The sequence below is a fragment of the Doryrhamphus excisus genome, linkage group LG22, assembly GCF_037039965.1.
Source record: "Doryrhamphus excisus strain RoL-2023G ecotype Guam linkage group LG22, RoL_Dexc_Guam_v1.1, whole genome shotgun sequence".
NCBI classification, from domain to species: Eukaryota; Metazoa; Chordata; class Actinopteri; order Syngnathiformes; family Syngnathidae; genus Doryrhamphus; species Doryrhamphus excisus.
Genome location: NC_136378.1, coordinates 2,305,281 through 2,322,070, shown reverse-complemented (window position 1 = coordinate 2,322,070; position 16,790 = coordinate 2,305,281). Strand labels below are relative to the sequence as shown.

General features: G+C 40.2%; 1 protein-coding gene across 2 annotated transcripts in view; it reads right to left on the bottom strand.

Moving 5' to 3' along the window:
* Positions 1 to 26: 26 nt before the first annotated feature.
* apbb2a (amyloid beta (A4) precursor protein-binding, family B, member 2a) overlaps positions 27 to 16,790 on the bottom strand; it is a 35,480-nt gene continuing 18,716 nt past the window's right edge. For both annotated transcript variants that reach the window (XM_078788177.1, XM_058063309.2), the window contains 6 exons: positions 8,739 to 8,853; positions 6,441 to 6,516; positions 2,479 to 2,559; positions 2,243 to 2,358; positions 1,972 to 2,154; positions 27 to 1,270 (listed from right to left, as the gene is read on the bottom strand). In XM_078788177.1, the coding sequence (XP_078644303.1) occupies positions 1,076 to 1,270; positions 1,972 to 2,154; positions 2,243 to 2,358; positions 2,479 to 2,559; positions 6,441 to 6,516; positions 8,739 to 8,853 (766 nt within the window). In that variant the 3' untranslated portion in view covers positions 27 to 1,075. The remainder of the gene's footprint in view (positions 1,271 to 1,971; positions 2,155 to 2,242; positions 2,359 to 2,478; positions 2,560 to 6,440; positions 6,517 to 8,738; positions 8,854 to 16,790) is intronic.

Below are 16,790 nucleotides of genomic sequence, written 5' to 3'. Positions count from 1 at the left end.
GGAAATGTATACATGCGTCAAAGGACCCAGGTTTTTCTTCCTGGTACTCACACATGCAGCCATTCCAATATTGTTTTTTTTACTACTATACTACTATAACGCTATCAAATTCCCCAATATACAAAATATGAAAAGTCCGCTTATTTTCCTTCTTTGTTAATGCATTTATTGTCACAACAGATAACATTTTACAGTGTGTTGACGTGTGTTGACGTGTGTTGACGTGTGATGACTGAACCCGACGTGACAGACAGCGTTCCATTGTCGGTTTGGTGTCAAGTCCGACTGCTTTTCGCAGTTAGCGAGTGAAGTGCAGTTGCTGGCGCGCTGGCCCTTTAAAAGCTGTGACGTCAGACTTTTTTGTTGGGAATATTCATGTTATCCGTGGAAGTCGAACAAAAGACAAAAACCAAGCAGGGCGTCGCGGTCTCAGCTCTTGTTGTCGTATAAATATTTTGTATATGCAAAAAAGATTCCTGAGGACAGAGTGATGTGTCGCATTTTTGCGATGATCTTTTCAAGCGAAAATAAAATAAGAACTTATATAAAATGTACTAAACGTTTGATTAGAGAGAACGGGACACATAATGACGCAATAATAATGATTATTATGAGCTTATTTTTGTGCCAATGTGAATTAATTGACAATCAAGTGCAGAGAGCATCTACAGTACGGTACTAGGCGTTGTGTTCACTACTCTTTTAATGGTCGGAATTTCAAGAACTCATCAACATAAAACTGTCAAGACTACATGCATCATCAAAAAAGCCATCGCTCTCGTTTTTTTTTTACGTATTTTGTGCCTTCGTCCTACGCAGACTTTCCTTTTGCATTGACGATTATTATAATCATCTGAGCGTTCGATTCCAGTCCAAACATGTTTTTTTTTTGTCATCTTTGTTTGAAAAAAAAAAACACCTCTGACCATTCGTGTATTCTTTGTTGGCGTGAGCTAACATATATATATCTGTACAGTACATCACTGGTTACCATGGCAGCAAAGCTGTGGCTTGGTCTGGGAGGTGCTGTGCTCACTGGTGATGGGGTGGTAGTGGTGGTGGTGGTGGGGGGGGGTCATTGCTGAGGGAGCTCCGACGGTTGTTTCTTAGGTTTCAGAGTGTCTATGAGAGACTGGACGCCGCGCTTCACGCTGGTGGTCACTCGACGGGTCACAGGTTCGGCGGTGGCGGCGGCGGTGGCGGCGGGCGAGGACGAGGAACCGGCTCGTTGCGAGGGCGGCCGCGCCACCAGACACTTCTGATAACGCAACTGTGAAAGAAGAGAGAAGGGTTGGGTCAGCTTGGAATGAAAGAAGCTAACTCTTATGAGCTATTCTTGTTATGTAGCTTTAGTTGTAGCAGGAATTGCAATGGACCAATGGAATCTTCAGGATTGTGGGGGGTGCTGGAGCCTATCCCAGCTGTCTTTAGGTCGAGAGGCAGGGTACGTGGCGTGGGAAATTTGAAAACCCACGCATGCACAAGGAGAACATGCAAACTCCACACAGAGATGGCCGAGGGTGGGGAAAAACAAAATAAGAAGCCAAAAAGTTACCACTTCCACACAAAATAGGAGGATAAGTCATTCATTTTCTACCGCTTATCCTCACAAGGCTTGTGCTGGAGCCTATCCCAGCTGTCTTCAAGCGAGAGGCGGGGTACACCCTGGACTGGTGGCCAGCCAATCACAGGGCACATATAGACAAACAACCATTCACACTCACATTCATACCTATGGACAATTTGGAGTCGCTAATTAACCTAGCATGTTTTTGGAATGTGGGAGGAAACCGGAGTACCTGGAAAAAACCCCCGCATTCACGAGGAGAACATGCAAACTCCACACAGAGATGGCCGAGGGTGGGGAAAGACAAAATAAGAAGCCAAAAAGTTACCACTTCCACACAAATTAGGAGGAGAGCTCATTCATTCATTTTCTACCGCTTATCCAGGACATTAGCAAACGCTTACCACACAAGCTGCCTGCACAGCTTCGGACACGCATCCTGCATTGGGGTCGCACCAAAACACGTGACACTGGAAGTGCTGACTTCCTGTATCCATGATGAAGGCAAACGTGTGGATGTCCCGCCCGACACCCATGAAGGACAAAAAACGGACCCGACACTCCACCAGCACTTCCTCTTCCTCCTCCTGTGTGCAAAGTTCATCAAAAGAATGGAGCTTTTATTAGCGGTAGCGCGTCTAATCCTACATAAACAACAAAGAACAAAGAACCTGCCTTTTCTTTAATCACAGCCAAAGTCGTGTCGGCGATGCTGAGAATCACAGGAGTCCAGTCCTCCTTACCAGTGGAGGACACCAGGCTGTCGATGGCGCCGTTTATGATGTCCATACCTGGAGAGAAGAAACCAAAACACACACAGGAGAGTATGAACCAGGAGAAGATGGTGGGAGGAAGTCATTACAAGACCAATGGGGGGGGGGTTTGGATTATTAGCGTGGGCTCACTAGTACCTATGGGCCGAGACACTGACGTCATTCCCAGGTACAGCACATGGAACTTCTGCACCAATTCCGTCTTTGGCATGGGGAACTCTGCAAACATACATGTTTTTAATCATGTGACGACACTGTAGTTATGGCTCTTCTGCATATTTGCATATTGTAATGTGCTGCTGGCATAATTAGGGCATGAAGCAACCAATCACACACACACACAAAATTCATCACGCAGGATGGAAGCCCTGCTGTGTTTGTTTACTCCGTGGCTTGGAGGCAAAAGTTAAAAGAAGCCGCATCACCTGCATCTGCATCATCAGCAAGGGAGGTCAAATAGGTTCATACTTCATCAATGGGACCGCATCTTCAAAATATCATGCACTCGTGCGTTTTACCAGCTATTATATTAGGAACCCTTACATATTCATTCATTCATTTTTCTACCGCTTATCCTCAGAAGGGTCGCAGGGGGTGCTGGAGCCTATCCCAGCTGTCTTCGGGCGAGAGGCGCATTCCTAATGTGCATGGAAAGTTTTACATTGTTTCAACATCCATTCATACATCAATTTGTTTTCTATGCCGCTTATCCTCATTAGGGTTGCGGGTGTGCTGGAGCCTATCCCAGCTGTCTTTGGGCGAGAGGCGAAGAGGCGCAATCCTAATGCGCATGGAAAGTTTTACATTGTTTCAACATCCATTCATACATCAATTTGTTTTCTATGCCGCTTATCCTCATTAGGGTTGCGGGTGTGCTGGAGCCTATCCCAGCTGTCTTAGCGCGAGAGGCGAAGAGGCGCAATCCTAATGCGCATGGAAAGTTTTACATTGTTTCAACATCCATTCATACATCAATTTGTTTTCTATGCCGCTTATCCTCATTAGGGTCGCGGGGGTGCTGGAGCCTATCCTAGCGCGCATGGAAAGTTTTACATTGTTCAACGTCCATTCATACATCCATTTGTTTTCTATGCCGCTTATCCTCAGTAGGGTCGCGGGGGTGCTGGAGCCTATCCCAGCTGTCTTCAGGTGAGAGGCGAAGAGGCGCAATCCTAACGCGCATGGAAAGTTTTACACTGTTCAACATCCATCCATACATCCATTTGTTTTCTATGCCGCTTATCCTCTATTAGTGTTGTGGGGGTATGCTGGAGCCCATCCCAGGAGCCAGCCAATCACAGGGCACATATAGACAAACAACCATTCACACTCACATTCATACCTATGGACAATTTGGAGTCGCTAATTAAACTAGCACACATGCACGGGGGAGAACTTGCAAACTCCACACAGAGATGGCCGAGGGTGGGGAAAGACAAAATAAGAAGCCAAAAAGTTACCACTTCCACACAAAATAGGAGGAGACCTCATTAATTAATTCATTCATTTTCTACCACTTATCCTCACAAGGGTTGCAGGGGGTGCTGGAGCCTATCCCAGCTGTCTTCAGGGGAGAGGCGGGGTACACCCTGGACTGGTGGCCAGCCAATCACAGGTCACATATAGACAAACAACCATTCACACTCACATTCATACCTATGGACAATTTGGAGTCGCTAATTAACCTAGCATGTTTTTGGAATGTGGGAGGAAACCGGAGTACCCGGAGAAAACCCACGCATGCACGGGTAGAACATGCAAACTCCACACAGAGATGGCAGAGGGTGGGGAAAGACAAAAAGTTACCACTTCCACACAAAATAGGAGGGGAACTCAGTCATTCATTCATACTGCATGCTCAACAATTAACTGCCGACCAGTTCAGGGTGTACCTGGGATAGACTCCAGCATACCCCCACGACCCTAATGAGGATAAGCGGCATAGAAAATGTATGGATGTATGTACGGATGTTGAAGAATGTAAAACTTTCCATGCGCATTAGGAATAGATTCCATCACCTCAACACGTCGTCGCTTCATAATAAGTTTCAGCCCATTTTGCACCGTCAGCACCTTAATTAGTGAGTTTCACAGCGTAACGATCCATCAAGAGCTCATCTCCATGATGACTATGGACGGGAGAAGGGAAAGGGAAATCAATCTGGGAGAGAATGGCTTTTACCTGGATCCACCTCATCAGTGAACTCCGAGAGCAGAGAGAGATTCCCATCTGCTCTTCTCAGGCAATGAAAACAGTCGTTAGAAGGACGGTCGTTTTTACACTTGAACACCCACTGAGGACAAACTTAACGGATAGAACGGGGGGGGGGGCGTTATAGCGACGTCTATGGCGATAACCGCCGTATACGATACAGTGATGGCTAACTGCTCGTGGTACGTTCGTTGTAGTGTATGATGCGGTCGGCCCTCGCTACAACGCGGTTCCAACATCGCACCTTCACAAATGATTACACATTTTAATCAAATTAATTAATCATAGTCAATTAATCAACGATCACATACGCCCCCACCTTTTCATAACTGTGCAACTTACTAATTTGTTCAAATGATGCACACACAGCAACAACGTCATGCACTGCCTTCCTTTCTGCTCCTTTCTCCTTGCACTGTGAGGCGTTCAGGCGCACTTGGAGTTGTTTTTTTTATTTATTATTCACGTACCCCTCATTACAATTGGGTACACTATAGTATGTTGCTTTACAGACTCAGACACTTGTTTGTATTTGTATAATTCTACAATTATTGTTTATAAAAAAATTATATAATATAGGGCCATCAATATAAAGTATTTTTTGACATTACAGTAAAAAATGTATTTTTAAAAATTATTTTATTATTTTTATTATTTATTATTATTTATTTTATTATTATATGGTTAACACTACTAAATGTTACGGTTACAAATGTAATTTTTTCCATTATTTTATTATTGTTTTTATTATATGGTTAACACTAAAATGTTATTGTTAAAAATGTATTTTTCCCATTATTTTATTATTATTTTTATTATATAGTTAACACTAAAATGTTACTGTTAAAAATGTAAATTTAATATTTTATTATTTTCATTATATAGTTAACACTAAAATGTTACTGTAATTTTTTTACAATTATTTTATTATATTTAATATAGTTAACACTAAAATGTTACTGTTAAAAATGTCATTTTAAAATTATTTTATTATTATTTTATTATTTTGATTATATACTTAACTTAATGTAATTAACTTAATGTACATTTTTAATGTTTTATTATTATTTTTATTATATAGTTAACACTAAAATGTTATTGTTAAATTTTTCATTATTATTTTATTATATAGTCAACACTAAAATGTTACTGTTAAAAAATTTATTTTAAAAATTATTTAATTATTTTTATTATGTAGTTAACACTAAAATGTTACTGCTAAAAATTTAATTTTTAAAATTAGGATTTTATTGTTTTTATTATATAGTTAACACTAAAAAGTTTGATAATGCTTTGACGGCTGAAAGTTTTCCTAATGGGAAACGTGTGAAATCTCCGCTTTGTTTGTTGCAAGTCAAGTCTCACCGGACACCCAACGGATTGAAATAAGAAGTCCAGAAGATGTGAGGGATGCTGGACCAGTAAGAGCTTTGATCCCGGTGTTGGGATGCGGAGTTCTGGCCTCAAACAAACTACTAATTGGCTTTTAATGAGGTTGGCGGCGTGCGGATGAGTCGATAGCGTCCATCCTTATTTGCCATGCAGAGCGGATCCAAGCGTGACTTGTGATGCTGGTTTTTCGCTCTTCCTCTGTAATGAGAGCTGAGTGGAACACACGGGGCGACTAAGCGAAATAGGAATCAGTGACGAGGATTAGCTTCCGTGATGAGGATTTCTTGTGAAGTGGGTTTAATTGAGCCAAAGGGGACTACGTATCTTTTATGGTCACAATCTCTCCTGGAAGATGCGGTCTTAAAATATGTGGATATGGTCGTGTTTTTTGGAGGTGGAAGATGGCTGTAATGTGAGACAAGAAAGCGCACAGCGGAACATGACACATCCTATTGTCTCACAGGGGAGCTACAAAAGAAAACAAGCGTGTGTGTACCTTGCAGGGGCACGTCAGAACCAGTCTGGGAGGAGCTGCCAGATGCAGCCTTGGCACTTTTCCTTTCAGCCATAATCTAGACAAGGAGAGAGAGGAAAAAAAAAATAAAAGTATTATAGGCCAAAGGAGCAAAACAAAACAGTGACAGTGAGAAGAACCAAGCGGTGACGCAAAGGAGCCAAAAGTAATCTTTTAGCCATTTTACATGAGCGACGGGATGCAAAAAAAATCTTAGCACACTTTAACCTCAAGTGGAGTTTTTATGTGATTAAACTAATGTGGTTATGAATCAGCCAATCAGAGTGTGAAAGCTCCCGTACCGATGTGAATGCTAATTTACAAAATGTGACATCCTTCTTGCTTCCACTTCGTGTCACACTTTGAGTGTGAGGATGTGAAAGTTGGAAAGGGGGCTGGGTGGGGTTTGGGGGTGTCACAGTACAAGGGCATGCTCGTAGAGATTGTTGAGATGTGTAGGGGAATTATGGTGCATTCACTTGACTTGCGTGTTAAATGCCAAGACAAGGACCATTGTTACAATCATAGCAAAAAGCATGCATAAAATCATAAATATGTGTCTCACTGCGCTCTAAAAGTATAGTTTGGATGTTGTTTTTTTTGTGAAACCTAAGATGGTAAAAAAATAAAAATATTAAAAAATATATATAATATGTATATGATAATAATATAATAAAACATAATAATATATAATATAATAGATATAAAATAAGCTACATATTCAACCCAGCAATTACATTTTTGTTTACAATATCAGAGTTATATGATGTAATAAGTCATTAAAGCTACGCTAATAATAAAAAATGTTAATTAAATCTAATGAAATTATCCTTTTATTCGAATTTTTTATTTTCAAACATATACAAATAAAATATGAAAATAATTCCATGTCCTGATGGCCTGTTGGTAAAGAAGAATTATTATTTTTTTAATTATTTTATTATTATATTTTATTATTATATTATTTTCAAGCATTTCCAAACATAAAATGGATGCATGAACCAACATACAAATAAAGGCGTTAACGAGAAGCATTCAAATTGTGAATGTAGTATTCTACATTGGTCACTAGGTGTCAGTAATAGCTTTCGTGAGACAAGGAACAAGGTTAACCAGGTTTAAAAAGTGACAATAATTATAATAATCATAATAATAATAATAATAATAATAATAACAACACAGGCTACTGTTGGGACCATAACCCCATGACAAGCTAAAACTCAACTCTGAACCCCCCTAAATATTCTGTCCTCCAAGCATCCAGAACCAATTTATTGCAACGGGGAACTGTAATGATTCACCAGTCCACCAGAGGGGGCCAGAGGAGCCAAGAGGGAGAATCCTCTGGCTCCTCCTCCCTCGGCGGCCATGTCCATTGATAGTGCTTTGTTGGAAAATGCATGATGGGAAGCCGTTAAAGTTGTGTGTTGTTTTTTTTTTTAACTTGTATTGGTACTATGTATTTTGTGTGTTAAGTGGCTGTGTGATGATTTTAGGGTTATTTGTAAAATGACACTGAGTCATTTCCAATGGGTGGACAAGCAAGTTCTTTCAGTAGTTGGCTCCATAAGGTACTCGCTAATTATTCATGCTATTATAGTATGCTAATTTCAACCAAATTAATTAAGGCCTGCTTGTTATATATTATTATATATATATTGTTTGCGTATTTAACTGTGTGAAAAGATGCAATCTGTTTCCGGCTTTTTCCACTTGGCTGCTCTTCTGCTGCAGCGCCCTCGCTCTTTAAAAGCGCGTTGATGTGTGTGTGTGATGTTCGGATCCCTGCGCTCGCTTCTTTGTATGCGAGACGCTCGCCGTTAATTGCGCGGGGGCCATTCATCAAAGTGTGTGGTTAGTCCCGAGTCTCGTCTCACAGGCAAACACAAACCCTAGCACACATATGTTTATGATTTGTAGACCGGTTTGCAAAGTCGGTCATGGACTCAAACACACAAAGAAAAAGTTAGTCGCTGTATTTAATGGGACTGCAACACAACTGCACTACTAGACAATAACAACAATATTTTTATATACATAATTGCATGTAGTGTTTTCTTATATTCTGAATGCTAACATTCAGAATGAGGAGTACTAGTCCCAGGTAGAACCACTCTTTGCAAGGTCAACAGTGGCCTAAGGACAGGATTGGTTCCTCTTTTTGGGTCATGCATGAGTGTGTGTGTGTGTGTGTGGACTCATTTTTGCAACCATTAGCGCCAGCGTGATATCAGCATACGCGTTCAGTCATGCACACCTAAAAGTGTTAAAGGCACCCACCTTGGAGCAGATTTCGTGGAGACTAGTGGCGATGGCTGCGGCAGGCGTATCACATCGGAACACGTGACACTTCAGCACCCGCGTGTTCTTGTCCCTCGCCACGTAGGCAAAGTCCCTGAAGCGCACACAGAAGAAGAAGAATCATAGCACGCGAATGCACCGTCTCCATCTTTTCTGTGACAAATGCTAGCGCACCGACACATCCCGAATGACTTGTGAACTGACTGATGCCAAAACATTTGACTTGACGGCAGCCATGTTTGACAAAGAATGACAACCAATCGATGCTGTTGCATTTTATAATGCAGCCATGAGGACCAACCAATGACTGCAAGAAGCTAACCAGTTGCAGAAGGCAATCTTCAAAGTCCATAGACACCAAAATGGGTTGTGGGGAGGTGGGGGGTGCAGTGGAACAACTGAGATGATGAAATCCTGCATGTTTCTTTAATCCCCCCCTAAAAAAAAAAGAATAAGTGAACTGTTTGATGGCTTTGCTTCACATTCAGAACTCCACTATAAAAATGCATGTTTTCTACAATCCTGCCTGTTTAACTATTATTGCATGACTCGTTAAAAAATGTGCGCATAACTGAAACCTTTTCAATATGTTGACTCGACTTCGGCTACATTGACTTTTGCATAATTGTTTTCATTTCTTGTACAATAAGCAAAACATGACGTGCGTGTCTAATGACGGCTACATAGTTATTGGAACTGCTATACTATACAACAGGGGTCTCAAACACGCGGCGCACTAGTTTGAGGCCCTCGCCTTGATATGAAAGTTTAATTTTAGTGCGCCCCGCAAGTTTGATATGGATGCTGTATGGTATCATGTACCCAGAAAAAATTATTACGTTTGATTAATGTTCATGTTAAAGGTTAAATAACTGTTAATAGTTATCCTCCCTGTCCGTGTGGAAGTGGTAAGTTTTTGGCTATTTAAGTTTAAAGGAAATAACTTGAAGGCTACCGTTTAGGTCACTAGCTCTCTAGTTTGCGAGTTAGCATGTGTCTCAAGACCCTGCAGTTGCGCAATATGTTGTAAATAAAAAGAGTATAAATGTGACTATAGTCGTGTTTTGTCATGTCTACAGGGCTCTAATAATGCTTTGTTCATTTTAATTTGAAAAAAATAATTTGTCTACCCACCAACTATATGTGGTTTCTTAAGTTTGTATTATTTGTTGTTTTATTGTTATTATTATATTTATTTATTTATTACTGATTGATTGATTTTCTTTTTTCTTGATTTGTTTATTTATTTTTCATCTTATTTTGTGTAGAAAAATAAAAAGTAAGATATTTGAGAACAGTGGAATTTTTTTTTTATCACAGCTTTAGTTATATTTAAGTTTAATCATTTTTCTGTTTTTAATAAATGCGTTTTTTTTTTTTTTTTTGGAAAACCTGATGTGGCCCAGTCTCACCCAGACCCCTAGCTCCAGTGGCCCCCAAGTAAATTGAGTTTGAGACCCCTGCTATACAACTATTGAGGAATTATGTGTAATTATCTATATGGTCATATTGTATTGAACTGTAAACTGAAACTGGGATTGTAACTGTAAAGCCCGGTTTTAGCGGCTATACGTTTCACCTCATTAGAAGTACACGTAGTAGAGCAAAGTACCGTCTCACCCTCTATCCAAGCCTGCAGGTATTACTTCCCTGGGAATCCGCCTTGGGACTGTAATGCATATTGAGATAAAATGTTTCTCCTAGAGGGCGTTTAGCTTTGTGCCAATATGTGGATTAATGGCCAATTTATATTCCACATTTTCTCCACGCCTACATCTCCCATACCAATATCATGATTATGTCTCTTTGAAAATTCCTCCTCGTGTTAAAAGCTACATTTTTCTTTCACTTTCTCTGTGTTGTTGGCTATGAGTGCCTGTTTTCTATTGCACTTCCACTTTTGGCAAGTCAACAACTACGCAAAAATTATGATGTAAAACGTATTATTACTGCATTTTGCATCAGAACTTCTTTGTGTTCATGCATTGCTCTAATTAGCTCATAGAAATTTTTGTCATTTGTGCCATTTTCACGATACAAGACTTCTTTCTTCAATCGTCTGCCATGTAAAACAGGCAAATATGTTCTTATACATTAATTCAGGGGTCTCAAACATGCGGCCCGCGGGCCAAATGTGGCCCGCAGGACACTAGTTTGAGGCCCCCGCCTTGATATGAAAGTTTAATGTTAGTGCGGCCCGCGCAAGTTTGATATGGATGCTGTATGGTATCATGTACCCAGAAAAAAATATTACTTTTGATTAATGTTCATGTTAAAGGTTAAATAACTGTTAATAGTTATCCTCCCTATCCGTGTGGAAGTGGTAAGTTTTTGGCTATGTAAGTATAAAGGAAATAACTCGAAGGCTCCCGTTTAGGTCGCTAGCTCTCTAGTTTGCGAGTTAGCATGTGTCTCAAGACCCTGCAGTTGCACAATATGTTGTAAATAAAAAGAGTATAAATGTGACTATAGTCGTGTTTTGTCATGTCTACAGGGCTCTAATAGTGCTTTGTTCATTTTAATCAGAAAATTAATTAATTTGTCTACCCACCAACTATATGTGGTTTCTTAAGTTTTTTATTATTCACTGTTTTATTATTATTATTATATTTATTTATTTATTACTGATTGATTTTCTTTATTCTTGATTTGTTTATTTATTTTTCATCTTATTTTGTGCAGAAAAATAAGAATTAAGATATTTGAGAACAGTGGAATGTTTTATCAGAGCTTTTATTGTAGAAAATCGGAACCAAAGCACTGAAAATGTTAGCAATAGTTACTTTTACTGGTAACTAGTTACTTTTGTAGTGGAGTAACTCAGTTATTTTTTTTGAGAAGTAACTAGTAATTATAACTAATTACTTTTTGAAAGTAATGTGCCCAACACTGTTCATAACCCTCAAAATACAGATTTTAACATGAGTAAAGCCCTCTGGACATATAATAGCACCCCTATAGTCACATTTCTACTCATATTATCCACTATAGTAGCTATAACCAAAGAAAATAAACCATTAAAGACATAAATACACCATGTACACACACAAACACACACATAGAGTATATATGTATGAGAAAGACAACACGTTTGCCCCCATTAAGGGGCGGAAGAAGCTGTAAACAAAAAGTAGAAAGACGTTTTCCTGGCCAGGACAAACAGAAGAGAAGCAATGGAGAAGTGAAGATGTCACCGGCTGCAAAATATGAAACATTCACAGCCAATATTTATCACTTATTATGTTTATGAGCCCATTACCAAGGCTATGGCTGCCGCCTAATTGCGCTCGTACACACGCTGGGTCGATAACGTTCCTCGCCTTTGGCCGGGAAAGGCAAGTGAGGTGTGGATGAGACAGTGGGCTTGGAAACGTTTTTAGCTGTGTGCAACCATGGAACACGAGGCGCCGTGCCTCTTACAGTACAAATGGTGATTTTATGACTTGGCAAGGCTCATGTGGGGGGGGCACAAAGAAACAAACAAAAAAAAAAGCATCAATTTCTTGATAGGAAGGAGCCTGTGGCCAACTTGGCTTGCTGATGGTTTTGAAATTGCTGCTGCCACACTCTTGAAAAGAGCAGTCATGACTGCGGGTGATGCAAAAGTGAAGATTGGTTGCTGAAAGCGCACACATGGGATTGCATGTCAGGGTGGATGACTGACTGGTCACCAGCCAATCACGGGACACGGACAGACAAACAACCATTCACATGCACATTCACGCTATAGCAGGGGTCTCAAACTCAATTTACTTGGGGGCCACTGGAGCTAGGGTCTGGGTGAGACTGGGCCGCATCAGGTTTAAAAAAAAAACAACAAAAAAAGCATTTATTAAAAACAAAAAAAATTAATAAAGAAAATCAATCAATCAGTAATAAATAAATAAATATAATAATAAAAACTTAAGAAACCACATATAGTTGGTGGGTAGACAAATTATTTTTTTCAGATTAAAATGAACAAAGCATTATTAGAGCCCTGTAGACATGACAAAACATGACTATAGTCACATTTATACTCTTCTTATTTACAACATATTGCGCAACTGCAGGGTCTTGAGACACATGCTAACTCGCAAACTAGAGAGCTAGCGACCTAAACGGTAGCCTTCAAGTTATTTCCTTTAAACTTAAATAGCCAAAAATGTACCACTTCCACACGCAGGGAGGATAACTATTAACAGTTATTTAACCTTCAACATGAACATTAATTAAACGTAATAATTTTTTCTGGGTACATGATACCATACAGCATCCATATCAAACTTGCGCGGGCCGCACTAACATTGAACTTTCATATCAAGGCGGGGGCCTCAAACTAGTGTCCTGCGGGCCACATTTGGCCCACAGGACGCGTGTTTGAGACCCCTGATTTACAACATATTGCACAACTGCAGGGTCTTGAGACACATGCTAACTCGCAAACTAGAGAGCTAGCGACCTAAACGGTAGCCTTCAAGTTATTTCCTTTAAACTTAAATAGCCAAAAACTTACCACTTCCACACGCATCGGGAGGATAACTATTAACAGTTATTTAATCTTTAACATGAACATAATAATTTTTTCTGGGTACATGATACCATACAGCATCCGTATCAATCTTGCGCGGGCCGCACTAACATTAAACTTTCATATCAAGACGGGGGCCTCAAACTAGTGTCCTGCGGGCCACATTTGGCCCGCGGGCCGCGTGTTTGAGACCCCTGATTTACTGTCTCCAAGTAACAACAGGAGAACCTGGAGAACTTGCAAACCCCATCCAGAGATGCCCAAACGGACATTCTGCTAACCACAATCCCAGTTGAGTCTACAACATGCAGTTCCAATTACCTTTCTCTGATCCCGGGAAGCACAGGGAAGGAAAAAATAGAGCAGAGGGGAGAGAAAACGGAAAAGAGAAATATTAGTAGACTGTGCGTGTCCGTTGCGAGGTTCCACACGTTAGCATACATCAGTGACACAGGCATCATACATACGCTGATGTTCCTTTTGTTTGTCAAGCAAGCCTCGTCTGCCACGTTCACTGTCACGTTCCTGCCTTTTGAAGGTATTTGCTCAATTTTGCTAGCTAAAGATAAAAGCTAAAACAAACACATAGTCTCACAAAAACAGACAAAAGATACTTATATACACACCCACACAAAAAAAGTACTAACGTGACAACTGACAGTTAAGGTGGAAACATCGAGTACGCATATGACAGCTTGCTTTACTACAAAGGAAAAGCAGAACATTCCGAAGGAGAAACACCATGAAAGCGGTTCAAGGAAGGGCAGTGGCGAAAGCTGATTGGTCCACGACTCCAGCCTCAGAACTCCAGCCTCGAGTGTATAAAAGGCCGGGCAGGGAAAGGAAGGGTGCTTTTTTTGCAGCTGTGCAGTAATAAGACCCGCTTACTTGTAGGAATACAGGTACTGCAGATAAGCCTGGACGTCTTCTCACAAATACAGACAAAAGATACTTATACACGCACCCACACAAAAAAAGGACTAACGTGACAACTGACAGTTAAGGTGGAAACATCAAGTACGCATAAGACAGCTTGCTTTACTACAAAGTAAAAGCAGAACATTTCGAAGGAGAAACACCATGAAAGCGGTTCAAGCAAGGGCAGTGGCGAAAGCTGATTGGTCCACGACTCCAGCCTCAGAACTCCAGCCTCGAGTGTATAAAGGGAAAGGAAGGGTGCTTTTTTTTGCAGCTGTGCTGTAATAAGACCCGCTTACTTGTAGGCATACAGGTACTGAAAATAATAGGTATTGTCAGGAATAAATAATCTGGTTCTCATTCTATAATTGGTTCTTTAAGATTCCCTTATCTTCTATCCGAAACCAACTTAGAGTCCTCAGGGGGAGGATTTCTACACTTTCCCCTCCAAAAATATGAAGGCCAGCCAATCACAGGGCACATATAGACAAACAACCATTCACACTCACATTCATACCTATGGACAATTTGGAGTCTCCAATTAACCTAGCATGTTTTTGGAATGTCGGAGAACATGCAAACTCCACACAGAGATGACCGAGGGTGGAATTGAACCCTGGTCTCCTAGCTGTGAGGTCCGCGCGCTAACCACTCAACCACCGTGCCGCCCCAGAAGGTATATTTGCAGTCATAAATGTTTTGCCATGCGACTTTCCCGTCTCCTAGCCAACAGCCGTACTGAGCTAACCCCACTTGGCCGTGTAACAAGAACATTACAACATTATAATCCACAACAGGCTCGATATTTCATCATTTTGCATCTTCAGGTGCTAAAACGGCATCATAAACTTGGAAGTGTCCCAAAACTGCGGCAATAAAAGATCTTTGTAAGAAGCGTTGAAAACAACACCGACATAACTGGTCCCCAGCCTGCTCCGCTTTTACCTTCTTCAGCTATGCAGGAACCAAAACGGCTCAATGGAGGCTTGTGTCCTCACCTAACCATCTGTGTTACACACACACGCTTCATGCAGACTTCAAACGGCTTCATGGAAGTCTGCACACGCTACGGCAATGCGCGAGGATATGCTATAACCGCAGACGCCAACGCTGATTGCCGGAGGATCGTTGATGAGAGGTCACGGAGGGGGCGGCGTGTTCTTGTCTTAAAATATGCGCCACTTATCGATCCCGACGACACGGATGCATCTCAGTGTTGTGACATTGGCTCGGATCCAAAGTGGATGTGGATCTGATCCAATTTCAGTCTAAACCGAGTTAAGTGATTTGCATTTTTAATTAAGGGAAAGCTGTAAAATTTTGATTAAGTTGTTTTGATGTGGGAGATGTTTTATATAAATTCAATAAGCACTTGCAGAGTCACATCCCTTAAAGCGGACCTGTTATGCTAGTTTTTGGCGCATTGTATCGGACTCCTAACGTCAGTAGAACTCGATGTTAGAAAAACGTCGACTTCCAAACGCGAAAACTTCAGGATCTGATGCTTTGGTATCGTTTAACACGACAATACAACATTGTAACAATATTAATGGGTCATAAACAGTATTTTCCGGACTATAAGTCACACTTTTTTTCATAGGTTGGCTGTTCCTGTGACTTATACCCCAGAGCGACTTGTTTTTTTTTTTTTTTTTCATTTGGGCAAATATATGAAACATTACAGTGCATTTCTTACATCAATTTGTATTCAACTATATAATCATGTTCATGCCACAGTTTTGTTTTCTCCTGTTATTATTATCATTGTAATATTATTATTGTTATCGTCATTATCGTTATTATCATTATTGTTATAATCTTTATCATTATTACTATTATTGTTATTATTATCACCATTATTATATGCAACTTGTTTCATGCGCCACATTTCAAAGCCACAGGCCACCCACAATGCTTTGCTAACCTTGGTTAGCGGCATTAATTGGCCTCTAACTGAAGCGGATGCTAACTGAAACTCAAAACACGGTTTTATAGTTTTTTTTATAGTTTTGCGCAATAAAACAGGAAAATTGTCTCCTTTACCACAAACAGCAACATTAATGCAGTATTCTAGACTGGCCATTAGATGTCAGTAAACATTACATTGATTGACAACAGCCACCGCAGGAAGTGTATATGTTATGTTATACAGTATCTTATAAATGAGATGTATTATTTTCTATTATTATGTCTACTGTATTGGGTAATTGAAGAAACTGACTGTAGGGGTGTTATGTCTAGAGCAGTGATTCCCAAAGTGTGGGCTGCGGCCCTCTGGTGGGCAATGAGAGGACATTAAAAATATGATTTTTGCAAATATTATTTTTTAAATGATTTTTATTCTGAAATATACATTGCACAATTAAAAAAAATATTCATTGGCCTAAGTAATAACCTATTGAGTGTTATTGACCTGTCGCAATATTTTAGCAACCTTATACAGTTTATGATTGGAACGTTATTTATTTATTTATTTTCCCAAGGCATTTTGAACACATCTGTGCTTGCATTTTTAAGCCCCTTTTGTGCCAAGATCCATGAAAGCACGTTTACAAAATTAAACTTTAACTTAACTTAACTCTCAGGGACAACATCTGTGACCT